Below are 22,092 nucleotides of genomic sequence, written 5' to 3'. Positions count from 1 at the left end.
TGGTGTTTTGTTTTTTTTAATCCCAGCAATATTTTCCCCTGAAAGTTGGTTTTTGAACCTGTCAGAGTAATTAATAAATCACAGAAATAATGAATTGGTTAAGAAGGGGAAAAAACCAACACCTTTTGCAACTTTGCAGGATAACAACCGATCCCAAGTCCAGCCGCTTCCTCCCACCGTCTCTGAAAACATCCCCAGAGGACTGAGCAGTAAATCTGGAGACATTGAGAAAACTCAAAACGTCAAGTTCCCACTAACTTCAGCAGGTACAGTCCTAGGACAAAGGCTAAAGGGAAAATGTGGTTGGATCACAGCCAGCTCCTTTAATCACAGAATTTGAAGATGAGGAACCGAGTCTGTCTGAGCATCATAGTCCCATGTGGCTGTCAGAGTTGGATAGTGAGGGTGAGGAAGGGATGGAGATTGAGGGTCCTGCAGAGAATATAAAACACCCAGCTTGTCTGGGTCTGATGAGGAGGGAGAGATTATGGGCCCTATTTTAGATGCAGGGGTGAGAAGAATGCATGGGAGACAAGAGCAGTTACTCAGACATAGAGGGAGGCCTTGAATACTGCTTTGCAGGAAATCAACATTTATACCTACAAGAGGGTGAGGAAGGGATGGAGATTGAGGGTCCTGCAGAGAATATTAAACACCCAGGTAGGGCCTTGTCTGGGTCTGATGAGGAGGGGGAGATTGTGGACCCTATTTTAGATGCACGGGTGAAAAGAATGCGTGGGAGACAAGAGCAGTTACTCAGACATAGAGGGAGGCCTTGAACACTGCTTTGCAGGAAATCAACATTTATGCCATCACTACCTACACCATTTAATAAACTGGTGAAAAGTTGGAGGGCGGAAGATGGAAAGAGGAACAGTTTACCTGTTAAATATTGATTTGGACAAAGTGTGACATATTCAGACCGTTTCATACCCCTTTCACTTCCTTCCAAAACCAGAAGCCTTGAAATATTTTAAAAACCAACTCACCCTGTATGAACAACGAGAAATCAAGGACTATAAAGAGCTGTGGTTTCTCGGCCTGGACGCAAAAAAAATTGAGGGCTACCTAGATGGAGAGAACATCAGCACTTACGATGACGACCATGGTTCCTATAAAAAGGTAGGAAGAGGCAGATGTGGTGGTAGATCTTGGCATCCAGATTGCGTGCTGAACTTTGACAAAAGAATTCAGATGAGATGTTTGGGCAAAGAGAACAGACAAGTTTTATTCTTTTTGTGCATTCAATGTCTGGCCAAAAGCATGGTGACCCCCGCAAGGGAATGACACCCTAGAGAAGCAAAATGGTGGTTAATACAACCTAACCTACAAAAAAGATATTGACAAAATTGAACGGGTCCAAAGACGGGCTACAAGAATGATGGAAGGTCTTAAGCATAAAACGTATCAGGAAAGACTTCATGAACTCAATCTGTATAGTCTGGAGGACAGAAGGAAAAGGGGGGACATGATCGAAACATTTAAATATATTAAAGGGTTAAATAAGGTCCAGGAGGGAAGTGTTTTTAATAGGAAAGTGAACACAAGAACAAGGGGACACAATCTGAAGTTAGTTGGGGGAAAGATCATGAGAGCAACATGAGAAAATATTATTTTACTGAAAGAGTCGTAGATCCTTGGAACAAACTTCCAGCAGACGTGGTAGATAAATCCACAGTAACTGAATTTAAACATGCCTGGGATAAACATATATCCATCCTAAGATAAAATACAGAAAATAGTATAAGGGCAGACTAGATGGACCATGAGGTCTTTTTCTGCCGTCACACTTCTACGTTTCTATGTTTCTAACTACAAAATATGCTCCCATTCGTTCGTCAGCTATTCCGACGAGGTGGGTTACAAACTAAAGAAAGCATTAAACACAGTCCCATGTTACATTTTTATCTAACGCTATGAATTCTTTCTTTTTGAAAATATTTTATTAGTTTTCAAAAACAAACATAACAAACATGACATACAACATTTAGTGGCGCTACAGTCGCTCCGCTCAAAGTGAAAGTCATCATTGTAATAAAAAAGAAAAAAAAGAGTCATTTTGTTATTTAACATCGTCTACGAAATATGTGAAAGTATCAATTTTAAAAATAGTAAATATAAACCTGTATAAAAGTTTATAGAATAGAATAGAATAGAATTTTTATTGGCCAAGTGTGATTGGACACACAAGGAATTTGTCTTGGTGCAGATGCTCTCAGCGTACATAAAATAAAATATACATTTGTCAAGAATCATGTGGTACGACACTTAATGATTGTCATAGGAGTCAAATAAGCAACGAAGAAGCAATATTAATAAAAATCTTAGGATATAAGCAACAAGTTATGAAAATATATATAGAAATTTTAAGAGAAGAAGGAAGAATTTACATTTATATTGTAAATAATCACCATCTAATACAATTTAATCACTAAATTCAATATAATATAATATCTAACGCTATGAATTCTGCTGAGTTTAGAGAACCAGGAATAGGAGACAGAGTTCAAACATTATTCCGCTAGGTTTCTAATTGTAACAGTTGATTCACTTCTCGATGTTGCAATACGTTCTCACATTCTAAGAAAAACAAAACCTGAGAATTTCCTATCAAATTGAATTCTATTCCAATTATCTTTCAAGAAAACTTAAACTCTTTCAAATTCTGCTTTCAAGATCATGGCAAAACATCCCTTGTGTGGTCTTAAGTAGTGATGGGCAAACTGAACCCGCACAATTCGGGTCCGTACCGAATTTTGCGGTGTTTGGTATGCCGAACACGAACCCGAAATTTTTCCAAACTTTGGGCAAAGTTCGGGGTCGTGTTCGGCGTTTGGAGCTTTGACGTCACTAGCAGGTTGCTAAGGATGCCAAGGTGATCACTTCCTGGATTCCATGGAATCCAGGAAGTGATCACCTTGGCGTCCTTAGCAACCTGCCGGTGATGTCAAAGCTCCGCCCCCAGAATCTCTTCGTGGGAGGGATTCCCCAGCTCCTTCAAAGGGAGGTCTTCACGTAAAAATAACATTGTTATTTTTACGAAAAAGGACACCGCAGCAGCGCTGCAAGCAAAGGGCGGTCTTTTCATGTAAAAATAAACAATACATATTGAAGAGAATAGACATGTAGTAATATATATAAAGAAAAGGATAGAAGAAAAGATATAAAAATAGAGGAGAAGATATATGAAAGGAAGAAAAGATATATGAGATAAAGGAGAGACAATTGGACAGGGGACGAAAGGCACACTGGTGCACTTATGTACGCCACAAGTTCTAGCTTGTGTGTTGAGTACTGAACAAACAATGAGTATTTTTCCATCAAAAAGGGTTGAATACCACTTTGATGAGTTTCAAAAACAGTTGAGTAGCAAGATACCACTCTGTTTGAGGGGCTGTCACAAAGTACAGTGGTACCTCTACTTATGAACTTAATTCGTTCCGTGACCAGGTTCTTAAGTAGAAAAGTTTGTAAGAAGAAGCAATCTTTCCCATAGGAATCAATTTAAAAGCAAATAATGCGTGTGATTGGGGAAACCACAGGGAGGGTGGAAGCCCTGTTTTCTCCCAGGAGATTCCTAGAGAGGCCCCATGGAGGCTTCTCCCCACCTTTTCCGGCCTTGTTTCCTCTCAGGAGATTCCTAGAGAGGCCCCACGGAGGCTTCTTCCTGCCTTTTCCAATTACAGTTTCGGAGGCTCGGGTTTGTAAGAGGCCAAAAAATCTTGAACACCCGGTTCTTATCTAGAAAGGTTCATAAGTAGAGGGATTCTTAGGTAGAGGTACCACTGTACTTGTGGACAGGATAAGAACTAACAGGTGGAAGACCATTAAAGAAGGCTCCAACCTAGAACTAAATGTGAAACTTCCTAACATTGAGAACAATTAACCAGCAGAATGGCTTGCTTCTAGATTTACAGTGGTTCTCAACCTGGGGGTCAGGACCCATTTGGGGGTTAAACAGGGGTCGCCTTAGACCTTTATGGGAAAAGTCAAATTCCCCATGGTGTTAGGAACTAAAGCTTCTATTCTGGCACCTTGGAACATATTTTTGCAATCCGACCAATCAGGCGTTGACAGTGGGGGCGTCCCTCTGACCTTTCTGCCCATCAGCTTAAAGCTCTGGTGGCAGAATTGGCGCTAGACATATGGTTGGGGGTCACCACAACATGAGGAACTGTATTAAGGGGTCGTGGCATTAGACAGTTTGAGGGTTCACCATCGCTGGGTCTAGAATGACAATGCAGTTTTGGCTTTGTGCTTGTTTTGTGAATGTGGCACAAGAAGTAGCGGGTAGTGGTATGTTTACTTTGTACGCTGTTGTCACTCTGTGTAGGTACTAAGCGATCATATTGCATATAGATACGAAATCCTGGCTGTGATTGGGAAAGGATCCTTTGGTCACGTAGTGAAGTGTTTGGACCACAAAACCGGTGAAAAAGTAGCGGTGAAAATAATAAGGAACAAAAAGAGGTACGATTGTTTGGATTCTTTTGTCTTTGTTATGTTTGTTTGTTTGTTTGTTTGTTTGCTTGCTTGCTTGCTTGCTTGCTTGCTTGCTTGCTTGGTTTAGTTAGTTAGTTAGTTAGTTAGTTAGTTAGTTAGTTAGTTAGTTAGTTAGTTAGTTAGTTAGTTATTGGATTTGTATGCCGCCCCTCTCCGGAGACTCGGGGCGGCTAACAGCAACAATAAAGCAGTGTACAATAGTAGTCTGATGTTAGAAATAATTAAAAGCCAATTAATATAAAAAGTTGGTTCCAGAGGGCCAGGGCCGCCACAGAGAAGGCTCTTCCCCTGGGTCCCGCCAAGCGACATTCTTTAGTTGACGGGACACGGAGAAGATCCACTCTGTGGGACCTAACTGGTCGCTGGGATTCGTGCAGCAGAAGGCGGTCCCTGAGATAATCTGGTCCGGTGCCATGAAGGGCTTTATAGGTCATAACCAACACTTTGAATTGTGACCGGAAACTGATCGGCAACCAATGCAGACTGCGGAGTGTTGGTGTAACATGGGCATATTTTGGAAAGCCCATGATTGCTCTCGCAGCTGCATTCTGCACGATCTGATGTTTTGTTTTACATTTTATTAATTAAAAAAATCAAGTCGCCAGTTGAATAGGAGATTGATTCCTAATTTGTTTTGTTCAATTATGATTGATTTACTCCCAGGTCAAAATCACATCTTGTGTAATACCCCCCCCCCCCACTCCCCCTTATATTCAGATTCCACAGTCAAGCTTTGGTTGAAGTGGGCATCTTAAATTCGCTACGGAAAAAGGACCAAGATAATACACATAACGTCGTCCACATGAAAGAGTATTTTTGCTTCCGGAATCATTTCTGCATCTCTTTTGAATTATTAGGGTAAGGCACCGTTCTGCATCTCCGGCTAATTACTTCCTGTAGTGATTAAATGTGAATTTGCTGGATTTATTTATTTTCTCAATCTTAGCAGCCCTTAATCTTAACAGCTAGATAGGATGGTATTGGCCGCTATAAACGAGACAGCTTTTTCATTTTAGTACTGAACGCAAATGTTGTCAGTCAATGACGTAAACAATCAACCAAACAAATAAATATAAGGGACCCAGCAGCAAGAGAGGTTGGAAATTAATAATAATAATTAATAATTTATTGGATTTGTATGCCGCCCCTCTCCGTAGACTCGGGGCGGCTAACAACAATAATAAACACAACGTGTACAATCCAATAATAAAAAACAACTAAAAACCCCTATTATAAAACCAAATATACACACAAACATACCATGCATAACTTGTAATGGCCTAGGGGGAAGAGCTATCTCAACTCCCCCATGCCTGGCGGTATATATGAGTCTTGAGTAGTTTACGAAAGACAGGGAGGGTGGGGGCAATTCTAATCTCCAGGGGGAGTTGGTTCCAGAGGGCCGGGGCCGCCACAGAGAAGGCTCTTCCCCTGGGGCCCGCCAAATGACATTGTTTTGTTGATGGGACCCGGAGAAGGCCCACTCTGTGGGACCTAACTGGTCGCTGGGATTCGTGCGGCAGAAGGAGGTCCCTGAGATAATCTGGTCCGGTGCCATGAAGGGCTTTATAGGTCATAATCAACACTTTGAATTGTGACCGGAAATTGATCAGCAACCAATGCAGACTGCGGAGTGTTGGTGTAACATGGGAATTTTTGGGAAAGCCCATGATTGCTCTCGCAGCTGCATTCTGCACGATCTGAAGTTTCCGAACATTCTTCAAAGGTAGCCCCATGCAGAGAGCGTTACAGTAGTCGAGCCTCGAGGTGATGAGGGCGTGAGTGACTGTGAGCAGTGACCCCTGGTCCAAATAGGGCCGCAACTGGTGCACCAGGCGAACCTGGGCAAACGCCCCCCTTGCCACAGCTGAAAGATGTTTCTCTAATGTGAGCTGTGGATCGAGGAGGACGCCCAAGTTGCGGACCCTCTCCGAGGGGGTCAATAATTCCCCCCCAGGGTGATTGCCAGCCTCGGGAAGTATCAGACTCTGAGGATGAGGAAACAGAGGTTTTAGCTTATCCTGGTTTAAGAAAGTTATCAGAAGGCAATGAGGATGAGAGCGTAGGAGACAATGATTTAGAAGTTAGCAATGAAAGTGACTCATTTTCAAATAATGAGGGAATATCTAACAGCCCATGGGTAAATCCTAGGTTCAGGAGATTCTCAAAAGGAAGAGAAGAAATTCTTGGGGGAAAGTTCTGAATCTGCAGTTGTTAGAATTGTGTAAAAAGGGAACATGTCACTTCTAGGTAATACCCGGAAAAGAAGTGCATTTTGGACAACCAACATGATTGAAATATGGCATGATTCATAGCTCTGGGAAAAAATTGCTTTTGATAAACCATGACAGACTGTGCTAATTTAGATTTACAAGAACACCGAGCAAAGCCTTTTTAGTACTGATGGCAGAAAAAGACCTCATAGTCCATCTAGTCTGCCCTTATACTATTTCATGTATTTTATCTTAGGTTGGATATATGTTTATCTCAGACATGTTTAAATTCAGCTACTATGGATTTACCAACCACGTCTGCTGGAAGTTTGTTCCAAGCATCTACTACTCTTTCAGTCAAATAATAATTTCTCACAGCTTTAAAATGTCAAATAATTGAATTGCAGCTGTAAAGCAATATATTGATATAATAACAAAACATAATATATAAGAAGTAGTACAAATAATAAGTAAGGAATAAAGGAACTCTGTGTGTGTGTGTGTGTGTGTGTGTGAATAGGAAGGAGGAGAAAATGTAAAATGTGGATATACACTCTATGGATATGTTGTAAAATGGAAACTTTTTATCCTTGTATGTTTGTTTCTGTTTTTTTGTTTTTAAAGATAAAAATAATAACAATTATTTTTTAAAAGAAGAATTGCAGCTGTTTTAGTGCGGCGGCCTCTCCATGCACATGTTGGTAAAAATGTTATTTCTCACCCCACAGTTTAAATTTATATGAATTAATCAAGAAAAATAATTTCCAAGGTTTTACTTTGGGTTTGATTCGCCGTTTCACCCATTGCATCTTAAGATGTTTGCAACTCTTATACACGGAAAAAATTATCCACTGTGATCTGAAGCCCGTAAGTACCATTTATTTATTTATTTGTTTATTTATTTATTTATTTATTATTTATTATTATTTACTTACTTACTTACTTACTTACTTACTTACTTACTTACTTACTTACTTACTTACTTATTAAATTTGCATGCCGCCTCTCTCCGTAGACTCGGGGTGGCTCACAGCAGTGATAGAAACAATGTACTATACAAATCTAATAATACGAAGTTAAAAACCCATAATTTAAAAAAACATGCACACAACCTTCCTTTCAGTACCGGTGAGGTTTTTCAATAATTGTATGATATTTGGAAATTTAAAATATTGAAGTGTAAGAAAGCCCTTTTCAGAACGGATAAGAACTCTAACTTAGTTAGGCATTGTCAATGCTTTGGATATGCATAACAAAATTAAAGCTCAAGATAATTTCCCCCCCCTATTTCTGTTGTACTGTAGAGTTTGCAAAATGCATTGATGTCGCCTAATTTAATAATGAAAGGTCTGTAGGAAATTGCTCTGTCTGGGCCAGGTTCGATTGGAAGAAAAAGCACACACACACTCAAAGAATCTGTTGTGGTTAGCTCTGGCCCTGCTCCTGCCCCAAGGACTGTGGATGTGGGGGAGACATCCACATGCTGCAGGACTGTTTTGCCCCCGGTGGAATCTGCTGATGAAGGCTCCTATGACCACGAAGACATGAGTGACAGGGAGGAGGAGAGTGGGGCAGACAGCTCAGAAGGAGATCAAGTATCTAGCTCCTCCTTGGATTCAGAACAAGAGTTAATGATACAGCCACGCATGTGGAGAGCGATGCATAGGCAGCAACAACTGAGAGATTATTATCAAAGAAAATGAGGCCGCCTGTGGTTGGGTGGGGCTGTGGTCATTAGTGAGGCTGCTATAAATAGAAGCCTGTGGGTTTGGCCATTGTAGAGGATTATCTGATTGTTGTGTTTCGTAACTGCTTTACTGACTTTGACCTTTTGTGTGCTGATTTTTCCCCGCTTTGAAACTAAACCAGAGCAAAGTGTGTTTCACTTTGTGAAAGAAGAAGGACTGTGAATTACCTCACAGCTGCAAACTAAGTAGCACAGAACTGATAAGGGACTTGTACAAATTACCACTTTGTTTGGAGACGAGTGCTCTTTGCTATACCAAAAGAGGGCTTGGTTTAAGTGAATTTTCATTATAAAGAACATTGTTTTGAATTTTCAAACGTGTGTGTGTGTGAAATTTGTACCTGTGAATTTTTGGGATGAGTCTACCAGAGAGCCCGACAGAACAGAATCCAAAATAAAGCTACATTGCTATTAAAACCTAACATTTATGTTAATTGTTAGAAGTTCTGATACCAATGTAAATTATAACATAAAGCAGTATGCTTTATTATGTTATGTTCTTTGTTTGTATATTTTCGGGGTGTGTGTGTTTCTGTGTGTGTCTCCGTTTTCTTTTTGTTGTTTTAAATGTAAATAATTAATAAAGATATATGTCAAAAAATTTAAAGAAAAAAACCACTAAAATTTAAATATGAGCCAGCAGTGTGCAGCAGCTGCCAAAAAAAAGCCAACATAATTCTAGACTGCATTAACAGAGGGATAGAATCAAGATCACGTGAAGTGTTAATACCACTTTATAAGGCCTTGGTAATGGCACACTTGGAATATTGCATTCAGTTTTGGTCACCACGATGCAAAAAGGATACTGAGACTCTAGAAAAAGGAGAGAAATAAATGAGAACTAAGGGGAAATTTCCTGACAGTTGGAACAATTAATCAGTGGAACAGCTTGCCTCCAGAAGTTGTGAATGCTCCAATACTGGAAGTTTTTAAGAAGATGTTGGACAACCATTTGTCTGAAGTAGTGTAGGGTTTCCTACCTAAGCAGGGGGTTGGACTAGAAGACCTTCAAGGTCCCTTCCAACTCTGTTGTTGTTGTTGTTATAAAACATCCAGTACAAAACAGGTTAAGTTTCAGTCCATGCCGGCAGCGTTCCTGGCTAATGAGCCGGAGATAAGAAAACCCTGGCTACAAGCCAAAGGGTCATTAATCTCAATCCTTGAAGTGTTTCTGGCAGTTTGACTGAACTTACAATTCAGTGAAGTGTTGTAGAACTTGAAGCTGGCAGGGATAAACAGTCTCTGGAAGCAGAAAGTTCTCTCAACTTCAATTCACCAACCGCCATGAAACGTCGTTCACCATGCCCACTTCCCCTTAGAATGTTCCTTATATACTGTTGTGGTTCAGCCTGAGGCTGCTCAGGGACCAGCTGTGTCTCTGCTGGCTCCATGCCTGGAGGAGGATGACAGTGAAGAGGAGGGGGCTGAGCAGTCGGACAGGGGAGGGGACAGCCAGGAATGGGATGAGGATGAACAGCATGAGAGCCCCTGGGGGGCTCTCCCCAACCAGTAGCTTGGAATCATTAGGGGATGATGCACAAGCTGTCATTGACATGCAACAGAGACATTCAGATCAAAGAAAGGAGCAATTAAAGAAGTATTATCAGCACTGAATTAGGAACAGCTGGGTTTGGGTGTGATCCTCATCAGCAGGGTTTAAAAGGCAGGCAAGCCCTTGAAGCCATGTGGAGTGTTATCAATTGGAGTTATGGTGTCCTGCTTTGTTCTCGGTGTCTCTGTTCCTGGCTTGTGGCCCAGCAGTTTGGAAGACCCGTGGGAGGTGTAGGTCTGCTATCTACAGCCTCGGCTTGGCAGCAAGAATCCTGTATTGCTGCATGGACTTTTGCCTTCGTGGATATATCTGAAGATACAGCATTTTCCTGTTTGTAAGGACATTTTCTGTTACCTGTGTTTTTCTTGAATTTTATAAACTGCCTTTGCCTTTTACCGGTGTGTTTGGCTTCTCTTTTTGGGTTGGTATTGGCTTCCGGAGTGACCCAGACAGAACATATACTGACAAGGCGTGTCTGAGTGTCCTATAGATCTACTAATGCCAAGACCCTCTTCTTTTTCATAAGACTCATGTCTCGACCTAGTCCTCCTGACCCTTGCATCTAACATCAGGTCCTCCTCCTCTAATCCCCCATCATCCTCTGACTCACTCAATCCCATAACTGGGGGTGCTACAGTCTCTGTTAACCTGATAGATGAAATGTACTGATATTTTCTCCCTTGGTCTTTGTTATTTAGGAGAACATATTAATAAGCCACTCTTCAGCTGGACAAATTTCATTCAAAGTTATTGATTTCGGATCGAGCTGCTACGAACATCAAAGAGGTTTGCGGAGTCAAGTAGATACAATTTTTTTATTGATTTTTAAAAAAAGACTTTGAATTGCTTTTCTTTATTCTATAGATGTAGATGATATCACAAAATGTTGAAGGGGCAATCCTGTAGCATTTCCTTCTCTGGGTCAATGTTTTGGAGCTCATATAAAGGAGTCCCTAGCCGAGTACCGTATTTTTCGGAGTATAAGACGCACCAGAGTATAAGATGCACCTTAGTTTTAGTTAATGGGGGGAAAACCCTCAAAGACTTAGGGCTTGGAAAACATTCTTTGTAGAGAGTAACAATGAAAGAGCTTGCAAGCCGGTAAGAGCTAGGAACATTGTTAGCACCTGGTTAGGGCTGGAAAGAAACATTCGGAGCAAGTAAAGCCATGGGGGGAAAAAACCTACAAGGACAAAGTTTGGAAAACATTCTTCGCAGAGAGTAACAATGAAAGAGCTTGCAAGCCAATAAGAGCTGGGAATATTGTTAGCATCTGGTTAGGGCTGGAAAGAAATATTCGCAGCAAGGTAGTGATTTCTGACAGTCTCAAAATGGGTGAGCAGTGTGGTCGGGCGGTAGGAAAAGCAAGTAGGATGCTTGGCTGCATAGCTAGAGGTATAACAAGCAGGAAGAGGGAGATTGTGATCCCGCTATATAGAGCGCTGGTGAGACCCCATTTGGAATCCTGTGTCCAGTTCTGGAGACCTCACCTACAAAAAGATATTGACAAAATTGAACGGGTCCAAAGACGGGCTACAAGAATGGTGGAAGGTCTTAAGCATAAAACTTATCAGGAAAGACTTCATGAACTCAATCTGTATAGTCTGGAGGACAGAAGGAAAAGGGGGGACATGATCGAAACATTTAAATATGTTAAAGGGTTAAATAAGGTCCAGGAGGGAAGTGTTTTAAATAGGAAAGTGAACACAAGAACAAGGGGACACAATCTGAAGTTAGTTGGGGGAAAGATCAAAGGCAACATGAGAAAATACTATTTTACTGAAAGAGTAGTAGATCCTTGGAACAAACTTCCAGCAGACGTGGTAGATAAATCCACAGTAACTGAATTTAAACATGCCTGGGATAAACATATATCCATCCTAAGATAAAATACAGAAAATAGTATAAGGGCAGACTAGATGGACCATGAGGTCTTTTTCTGCCGTCAGTCTTCTATGTTTCTAAGTAGAGCAATGAAAAAAACCTGCAAAGACAGGGTTTGGGAAACATTCTTCACAAAGAGTAACAATGGAAGAGCCTGCAAGTCGGTAAAAGCTGGGAAGATTGTTAGCACTTAATTGGGCCTGAAAAAGAAACTTCAAAAGAAAACACTACATTAGAGTATAAGATGCACACAAATGCCCTCTTTTAGGGAGGAGACAGGGGCATTTTATAGTCCGAAAAATATGGTATTCATCATTCAGACTTGTTAGCCTGCAGTGAAAGAGAAACTTTTTCTGGGGCTGCTGGCACTCCTAATAAAGGAATCATTGATTTAGATACAGAAGGTTTGTCATGTTTGGGAAGTGGGTCAGAACAGGCAAACATCCTCCAAAGCATATGAGGAGGATGGGGAACCAATCAAAACAGAGATACAGACTTGCCCTGCTTCCCCGAAAATAAGACGTACCCCGAAAGTAAGGCATGTCAGAGGTTTTGCAGAATTTGCTAATATAAGGCACCTCCCGAAAATAAGGCGCAGTCAAGTTTACATACGGTACGGTGGAAAAACATACGGTACCATTCAAAGCTGTTCATAGCGGTACCCTAATAATGTGGCGTCCCCTGCTGGCCCCTTCCATCGCTTTGTACTGCCCAGTACAGCAGACACAGTCTGCTGCTGTCTCACCGCCATTACAATCTCCACTACAGTGCGTAGACTGTAGCTCCTCTGGTGGCCGGAAACTGCAATAGCGGGAGTATACTGTTGTACCATATAAGTGCCGTCGTTTGTGTATGTGGGTGTCATACTGACAGGTACCGTACCGCAATCAGTGTACCGTATGGTACACTTGCTTTGGGGGTGTCAGCTTTTCTGCCTGTGAATTTGTCTTATTTGAGAAATATAAGGCACCCCCCGAAAATAAGACGTAGCACAACTTTTGGAGCAAAAATTAATATAAGACAGTGTCTTATTTTCGGGGAAACACGGTAGATGCAGGTTGCAGGTTCGTATTGCAGGAATAGGCCAGGGAAGCAATTGCCTCAATATAACAAGAAGAACACTAGATCTAATGGCACAAATAGTGACCTTCTGAGCAGTGATGGGCTGCCAAAAATTTTACTGCCACACTGTGGGCGTGGCTTATTTTGTAGGTGTGGCTTGATGGCTATGTAACTGGGTAGGAGTGGCTTGCCGGCCATGTGACCAGGTGGGAGTGGCTTCACAATCATGTGACCAGGGTGGCTTAAAGATAATGTGATTGGGTGGGAGTGGCTTACCGACTAAGATACGTTTTCAAATAGGGGCTTGGACTCTTTTTCAGTTGATTAAGTCCCATTATTTGAATAGCCACAAAAAGGACAAATGATAGGCAGCATTATTTGTTGAGGAGCACAGTAACATTTTAAGGTTTTGTACTGAACCCACAAGGTTCAGTATGATAACAGGTTAGGCAAGTAGCTCAATTTTCTTTCATTGCTATAAAAGTTCAGTTCTAGATAAAATGATTAAAATGATTAAAGCATTTATGGGTAAAAACATAATTAATTATTTCCTATTTTAAAGGTAGTTAAGGATCATACTAAGGTACTTAGAGAAGGAAGGACAATTAAAAAACTATTAAGCATTCAATAAGCATTCAAAGCCTACATGGCTTTGGACCAGACTACCTCCGGAACCGCCTGCTACCGCATGAATCCCAGCGACTGATAAGGTCCCACAGAGTTGGCCTTCTCCGGGTCCCGTCGACTAAACAATGTCGTTTGGCGGACCCCAGGGGAAGAGTCTTCTCTGTGGCGGCCCTGGCCCTCTGGAACCAACTCCCCCCAGAGATTAGAATTGCCCCCACCCTCCCTGTCTTTCGTAAACTACTCAAGACTCATTTATACCGCCAGGCATGGGGGAGTGAGAAGTTATGCATGGTATGTCTGTGTGTATGTTTGGTTTTATAACAAGGGTTTTTAGTTGTTTTATTATTGGATTGTCACATGCTGTTTTTATCATTGTTGTTAGCCACCCCGAGTCTACGGAGAGGGGCGGCATACAAATCCAATAAATAATAATAATTATTATTATTATTATTATTATTATTATTATTATTATTATTATTTAGTGCATAAACTTACTCCCCCACTGCTGGGGTGTGTGTGTCATTTTTGGTGGTGGCTGAGCTACCCTCTCTCACCATTTTTCCCTCCGATGTCCATTCTCCGTTTTCTCGTTTGCTTTAGTGTACACGTATGTCCAGAGCCGGTTTTATCGCTCTCCGGAAGTCATTCTGGGCCACCCGTATACAACCTCAATCGATATGTGGAGCTTGGGTTGCATCATGGTTGAGCTCTACACGGGGTACCCCCTCTTCCCAGGGGAAAATGAAGTGGAGCAGCTTGCCTGCATTATGGAGGTACTCTCTGTTACATCGCTAACAAGGTCGGTGAAATGAAGACCCAGATTGTTTGGGGTCTGTGTGATTGCTCTGTAAACCGCTTAGAACAGTGATGGCGAACCTATGGCATGGGGGCCAGAGGTGGCACACAGAGACATGTTTGCTGGCACACAAGCTGTTTGTTTGTTTATTTTATTTTATTTTATTTTATTTTATTTTATTTTATTTTATTTTATTTTATTTTATTTTATTTTATTTTATTTTATTTTATTTTATTTTATTTTATTTTATTTTATTTTATTTTATTTTATTTTATTTTATTTTATTTTATTTTATTTTATTTTATTTTATTTTATTTTATTTTATTTTATTTTTTATTCATTTGTCCAATACACAAATACATAGGAAGAAAAATAGACATGTAGACATCATCGAAACATTTAAATATGTTAAAGGGTTAAATATGGTTCAGGAGGGAAGTGTTTTTAACAGGAAAGTGAACACAAGAACAAGGGGACACAATCTGAAGTTAGTTGGGGAAAAGATCAAAGGCAACATAAGAAAATATTGTTTTACTGAAAGAGTAGTAGATCCTTGGAACAAACCTCCAGCAGACGTGGTTGGTAAATCCACAGTAACTGAATTTAAACATGCCTGGGATAAACATATATCCATTGTAAGATAAAATACAGGAAATAGTATAAGGGCAGACTAGATGGACCATGAGGTCTTTTTCTGCTGTCAGTCTTCTATGTTTCTATGTTTCTATATATAAGGGTAAAAGTGAACTTGGAGGAGAGGATATATGAAAGGAAGAGAATATATATGATAAGTGAGAGAAAGGAAAGACAATTGGACAGGGGATGAAAGGCACACCAATGCACTTATGTACGCCCCTTACTGGATTGTTAGTCTATTTTCGTAGGATATTCTGTTTCGAGTGGAGGAGTGAAGGGCTCTTCTGGTGAAATATCTTTGGACATTTTCAAGGGTGTTGATGTCTGAGATGTGGTATGGGTTCCAGACAGATGAGCAGTAGTCTAGGATGGGTCTGGCAAAAGTTTTGTAGGCTCTTGTGAGTAGTGTGAGATTGCCTGAGCAGAAGCTGCGTAGGATCAGGTTAACAACTCTAGAAGCTTTTTTGGCGATATTGTTGCAGTGGGCTTTAGCACTTAGGTCATTCGATATTAGTATTCCAAGGTCTTTTACTGAGTGTGGGTTGGCAGTGAGAGATTGTTTATTCAGTTCGTATGTGCGTTTGGATATTTTTTTCTTTTTGTTACTCTAGCTCATCTCCAATGTACATGTGTGTGCCAGACAGCTGATTTCTGACTTGTCCACAGGCCCTGGGAGGACATTTTCAGCTTCCAAAGAGTCTCCAGGGGGATGGAGGAGAGCCTGGAGCCTGGAGAGGGCAGAGAACCAGCTTACCAGGCCCACCAGATTTTGGGAAATGGGCTGTTTCAGGCCTCTCGGGGGAGAAACGAGAGCATTTTCACCATCCCCAGGCATTGAATTATGGGTGTGGGCACTCGTGCATGTGTGATAGCTTTGCACGGTTCGGTATACCGAATCCGAACCTGAATTTTTTCAAATGTTCGGCAAAAGTTCGGGTTCGGGAGAGCGCCAGGAAGCGCCACCGCCGAGCTGTCCCCTTCCGAAACAGCCGGGGAGCTGTCGGCCAGTTGGGAGGCGAAAAAAGAGGTGGGGAATCCCACAAGGAAATTCCAGGGGCGGAGCTTTGACGTCACTGAGACGTCCTTCCTGGCTGGCTGAAACGGGGACTCCAGGAAGGACGTCTCAGTGACATCAAAGCTCCGCCCCTGGAATTCCCTCGTGGGATTCCCCAAATCCTTTTGCGCCTCCCGACTGGCCGACAGCTTCCTGGCTGTTCTGGGAAGCGCTGCCGCCCAGCTGTCACCTTCAGAAGCAGCCGGGGCGCTTCTCGACGGTCTCCCAAAAGTTCGGGTTCGGGTTCATGTTCGGGAGAGCACCGGGAAGTGCCCTGACTATTCTGGAAGATGACAGCTGGGCGGCGGCACTTCCTGGCACTTTCCCGGGCGCTGAACTCGAAAGTTTGGCAAAAGTTCAGATTCGGGTTCGGGTGCCGAACCTGAACTTTAAAAAAAATTCGGGTGCCGAACCCGAACCCAAACTTCATTGGGTTCGCCCAACACTAGTAGCAACCCAATACTAATGAGAAGGCTGAGCCCGAGGGTGGGGTCAAATGCATCATCAGTTTGGAATCGTTGCATTCCCACAAGCGACCTAAGTCCAGCTGCCCCTGGATGCCACTGAATTTTACCTAGTGCCAATTTAGCTTGGACCGCTAATAGTTCAGATTCTTGTATATAGATAGCATGGAATAAATTTGAAGCATGGAATAAATTCGAAGCGAAGTGAACACAAGAACAAGGGGACACAATCTGAAGTTAGTTGGGGAGAAGATCAAAGACAACATGAAAAAATATTATTTGACTGAAAGAGTAGTAGATCCTTGGAACAAACTTCCAGCAGACGTGGTTGGTAAATCCACAGTAACTGAATTTAAACATGCCTGGGATAAACATAGATCCATCCTAAGATAAAATACAGGAAATAGTATAAGGGCAGACTAGATGGACCATGAGGTCTTTTTCTGCCGTCAGTCTTCTATGTTTCTATGTTTGAATTAAACTCCTGTTCCTGGTTACTTGCACCTGATAGGTGTTCTTGTTCATCTTCCAGTGCTGTTCTTCTCAACCACGTAGTTTCACCTGGATTTATAGCAGGGAATATCCCTTGCCACAACCTAGCACCGAGTTAAATAGAGCAGGCTTAAATCCAGTCACTCACTCTGAGCCAAATCATGATATGGTCATTCAATCCACGGGTTGGACTTCAGCTGAATTAACTACTGACCAGTTTACAGAGAAACTGTAAATTTTCTTTCCCTCTCTCCGTCTCTCCTCTCCTCCTTTCTCTCTCTCTCCCTCTCTCTCTATCTCTTTCTCTTTTTTCTTTCGTTTTAAAGATCTTAGGACTTCCACCATCTGATTTCATTCAAACTGCATCAAGAAAGCGAACATTCTTTGGTAAGCGTTGATCATTACTGAACAATTCACTTAAGTGGTTATCATTATGATTGGGGGGACTGTTTTGAGGACTGCTTTAGGCAGAGAAAACGTGGCTGTGGTTTAAGCATTTATCCACCTAATATTTAACAGGAGGATGAAATACACACTCCACTTCATCACGGGAAGAACCAGGGTGGTGCAGTGGTTAGAATTTATTGATTGATTGATGTTGTCCAATGCACAATGAGGGTTTTAGTGGGTATATATCTATATACACATAGTAAAATACATGATGAAGGTTATAGAGGAGATACTCATAGTAAAATATATCTAAGAAAGAATAGAAAAGAAGGTATAGTAATAGAACATATCAATGAAAGAATAGAAAAAGAGATATAGGAATAGAAGAAAGGTATGAGATATAGGAGAGCAATAGGACAGGGGATGGAAGGCCCTTTAGTGCACTTGTGCTCACCCCTTACTGACCTCTTAGGAATCTGGATAGGTCAACCTTAGATAATCTAAGGGTAAAGTGTTGGGGGTTTGGGGATTATTGCAGGCTAACTCTGCCCACAGACATGAGTTTCATCCTCACCAGTTCAAGGATGACTCAGCCTTCCATCCCCCAGATTGTTGGGGGCAATAGGCTGACTGTAAATTGCTTAGCTTTGTGAAGCACTTAATCATATTTTTCAGATAAGACACACCAGAGTATAAGACACACGTTAGTATTTGGGGAGGAAAATGGGGTATAAAATCTGCCTACCAAGTATTCATCTGGCTAGTATCATTAGTCTGGCCATAATATGCTTCAGCACATATTTTATCCCCTGGTTAGGGCTATATAAAAAAAACCTTCTTTGGAGGGAGTAACAATGGGAAAAAAGCCTGCAAAGACTTAGGGCTGGAAAAAAACCTTCTTTGGAGAGAGTAGCAATGAAAAAGTCTGCAAAGATTTAGGGCTGGGAAAAACTTCTGCAGAGAGAGTAGCAATGAAAAAGTCTGCAAAGATTTAGGGCTGGAAAAAACTTCTGCAGAGAGAGTAGCAATGAAAAAGTCTGCAAAGATTTAGGGCTGGAAAAAACCTCTGCAGAGAGAGTAGCGATGAAAAAGTCTGCAAAGATTTAGGGCTGGAAAAAACTTCTGCAGAGAGAGTAGCAATGAAAAGGTCTGCAAAGATTTAGGGCTGGAAAAAAATTCTGCAGAGAGAGTAGCAATGGAAAAGTCTGCAAAGATTTAGGGCTGGAAAAAACTTCTGCAGAGAGAGTAGCAATGAAAAGGTCTGCAAAGATTTAGGGCTGGAAAAAACCTCTGCAGAGAGAGTAGCGATGAAAAAGTCTGCAAAGATTTAGGGCTGGAAAAAACTTCTGCAGAGAGAGTAGCAATGAAAAGGTCTGCAAAGATTTAGGGCTGGAAAAAAATTCTGCAGAGAGAGTAGCAATGGAAAAGTCTGCAAAGATTTAGGGCTGGAAAAAACTTCTGCAGAGAGAGTAGCAATGAAAAAGTCTGCAAAGATTTAGGGCTGGAAAAAAATTCTGCAGAGAGTAGCAATGGAAAAGTCTGCAAAGACTTAGGGCTGGAAAAAAACCTTCTTTGGAGAGAGTAGCAATGAAAAGGTCTGCAAAGATTTAGGGCTGGAAAAAACCTCTGCAGAGAGAGTAGCAATGAAAAAGTCTGCAAAGATTTAGGGCTGGAAAAAACTTCTGCAGAGAGAGTAGCGATGAAAAAGTCTGCAAAGATTTAGGGCTGAAAAAAACTTCTTCAGAGAGAGTAGCAATGAAAAAGTCTGCAAAGATTTAGGGCTGGATAAAACTTCTGCAGAGAGAGTAGCAATGAAAAAGTCTGCAAAGATTTAGGGCTGGGGAAAAAACCTTCTTTGGAAAGAGTAGCAATGAAAAAGTCTGCAAAGATTTAGGGCTGGAAAAAACTTCTGCAGAGAGAGTAGCAATGAAAAAGTCTGCATTGGCTCTCCCAGTCATGAATACGTAATGTTCAAGACCACAAAGCTGCTCTCTCTGTGTAGACTGACAGTTTCTGCAAATGTCTTTCGGTTGCACAGTCCCGGCTGACGTGGAAACGTACTCACAGTTGTAAAATCCATTTTCCTCTTTTGTAGATGCCAACGGTGCTCCAAAGAGCATCACAAATACGAGAGGGAAAATAAGGAACCCAAATTCCAAAGATCTAAGTGTCGTCTTGAAAACACACGTCGGCTCCTTTCTGGATTTTCTCAAGAAGTGCCTCGTGTGAGATTTTATATATATATATTTTTGGAAACAAGATTATTTTACTACATCCTGTTTTCTATGCATTTCAAAAAGAAATAACTGTAGAGAAATGGGTAATTGTAGAGAAGTTCTTTTGGGATTGTCAGTACTCCACACTGGTCAAACAACCAATGATAGAAATACTGTATTTGAACCAGAGTACATGGGGCAGTGGTGGTTTGTTCAGACAATAACACAAGCCAACATATGGTAAAGGTATTATTTACAAGATATACAATATCTTCATAATCTTAAATAGTAATTATAATACAGTCCATCTTCTTCAGACAAAGCAGGTGCATGTAGTATTTCATATACGATATCATTTGCACACAGCAGATATACCATTTAGTATTAGCAAGCAGCTTCTTCTCTTATTAATACAACAAATGCACTTACATCAGTATAGTATATTCTACACAGTATATTGCACACAGCTCAGATATTAATACCAACCAGCATATTTATTTATTTATTTGTTTGTTTGTTTGTTTGTTTATTTGTTCATTTGTTCAATTGTTCAATTGTTCAATTGTTCAATTGTTCAATTGTTCAATTGTTCAATTGTTCAATTGTTTAATTATTTAATTGGAGGATTCGGGGCGGCTCACAGCATATACCAACTCACAATAGTACAATTAATCCAATTAATAAACAAAAAATCTTTAAAAATTCTAACTTTAAAAACTTTCATTAACATTCATTCAATAAATCACACTAAAAACATTCATTAGTCAGGGTGGAAGATCTAATAACTCCAGGCCTGGCGACAAAGATGAGTTTTTAAGCTCTTTCGGAAGACAAGGAGGGTGGGGGCAGTGTGAATCTCTGGGGGGAGCTGATTCCAGAGGGCTGGGGCCCCTACAGAAAAGGCTCTTCCCCTAGGTCATGTCAGCCAACATTGTTTGGTCAACGGGATCCTAAGGAGACCAACTCTGTGGGACCTCACCAGTTGCTGGGATTTGTGTGGCAGAAGGCAGTCTCAGAGATAGTCTGGTCCTGTGCCATGTGGAGTGCAAGGGCATATGTCGGGGATGCGCAGCTGCATGTGCGTCCCAGATTTCCCTATTGGGACAGCGCATCGGATAGCGTAACCCGGAACCCATTACTGCACCAAGCCACGCCTACCAAGCCACACCACACCCACCAAGCCAGGCCCACAGAACCAGTATTTTTTTTTATTTAAAAAAATGGATTTCACCACGGTCTAGCCTTAACCTGTTTTTGTATCCTCCCCTCTTCCTATCAAGATGGAAACCGTCTTTGCGCATGATTCCAGAAGAAGCCATCCACCATGCTTGGATGGAGGAACTGTGGCCACCCAGATTGAAACAGAAGCCGAAGACAGCCACGAAGCCGAGCGAGATACCTTTCTACATCCCGGAGAAGAAAAAGGAAAATGCTCACAAAACTACACAGATAGAAAAAGGAGGTTGTTTAGTTTTCATGTTTGCTTTCCTTTTAAAAAATAATAATCGTCGTCCAAGTTCTACGTGTGCTTCTCGACTTAAAACCATTCATTCGGAATAAGTAATCAAGAAACAATCAAAATTAATAAAAATCTTAAGGATAGAAGCAATAAGTTATAAGTGGGAGGAAGATGGGTGATAGGAGGAACAATATGACTACTACTGTATTACTACCTTTGTGCAGGAAGTAAAATGTCACAAAGAGACACACGTGCAAGATTTTGGTGATACTTTTTTTTGCTTCCGCACTTGTGCCAAAATCTCACGCACGTGTGTGTCCCCTTGCAACATTTTTCTTCCTGCGCATACGCAGAAGCAAACTCTCGCTGAGATGTGTGCACGCACCAGCCGGTCACCCACAGCTGTGCACGGAGAGCACCAGTAGCGGTAGTAAGTAGGAACCACCGCCTGATTCGCTGTATCTGAACGCTTGGATAACGGCTAACACGTACGTTTGCTTCCTGCTCTCTGGTTTTAGCCTTCCAACATGTTCTGTCGGGCTCTCTGGTAGAATCCTCCCAAAAATTCACAGGTACAAATTTCTGACACATACACACGTTTGAAAATTCAAAACAATGTTCTTTATAATGAAAATTAACTTAAACCAAGCCCTCTTTTGGTAGAGCAAAGAGCACTGGTCTCCAAACAAACTGGTAATTTGTACAAGTCCCTTATCAGTTCTGTGCTACTTAGCTTGCAGCTATGAGGCAATACACAGTCCTTCTTCTTTCACAAAGTGAAACACACTTTGCTCTGGTTTAGTTTCAATGCGGGGAAAAATCAGCACACAAAAGGTCAAAGTCAGTAAAGCAGTCACGAAACACAACGGTCAGATAATCCTCCACAATGGACAAACCCACTGGCTGCTATTTATAGCAGCCTCACTCATGACCACAGCCCCACCCAACCACAGGTGGCCTTATTTTCTTTGATAATAATCTCTCAGTTTTTGCTGCC

General features: G+C 41.4%; 1 protein-coding gene across 1 annotated transcript in view; it reads left to right on the top strand.

Annotated features, from left to right (window-relative positions):
* The window catches only part of DYRK4 (dual specificity tyrosine phosphorylation regulated kinase 4), a 45,517-nt gene that overhangs the window by 22,565 nt on the left and 860 nt on the right, over positions 1-22,092 (top strand). The window contains exons 8-17 of the mRNA XM_070754698.1: positions 140-266; positions 959-1,122; positions 4,334-4,470; positions 5,221-5,361; positions 7,445-7,583; positions 10,714-10,801; positions 14,189-14,361; positions 17,357-17,417; positions 19,516-19,645; positions 20,917-21,098. Of these exons, the coding sequence (XP_070610799.1) occupies positions 140-266; positions 959-1,122; positions 4,334-4,470; positions 5,221-5,361; positions 7,445-7,583; positions 10,714-10,801; positions 14,189-14,361; positions 17,357-17,417; positions 19,516-19,645; positions 20,917-21,098 (1,342 nt within the window). The remainder of the gene's footprint in view (positions 1-139; positions 267-958; positions 1,123-4,333; positions 4,471-5,220; positions 5,362-7,444; positions 7,584-10,713; positions 10,802-14,188; positions 14,362-17,356; positions 17,418-19,515; positions 19,646-20,916; positions 21,099-22,092) is intronic.

Source organism: Erythrolamprus reginae, chromosome 6 (assembly GCF_031021105.1).
Source record: "Erythrolamprus reginae isolate rEryReg1 chromosome 6, rEryReg1.hap1, whole genome shotgun sequence".
NCBI lineage: Eukaryota > Metazoa > Chordata > Lepidosauria > Squamata > Dipsadidae > Erythrolamprus > Erythrolamprus reginae.
This window is presented reverse-complemented; position numbering and strand designations above follow the sequence as displayed.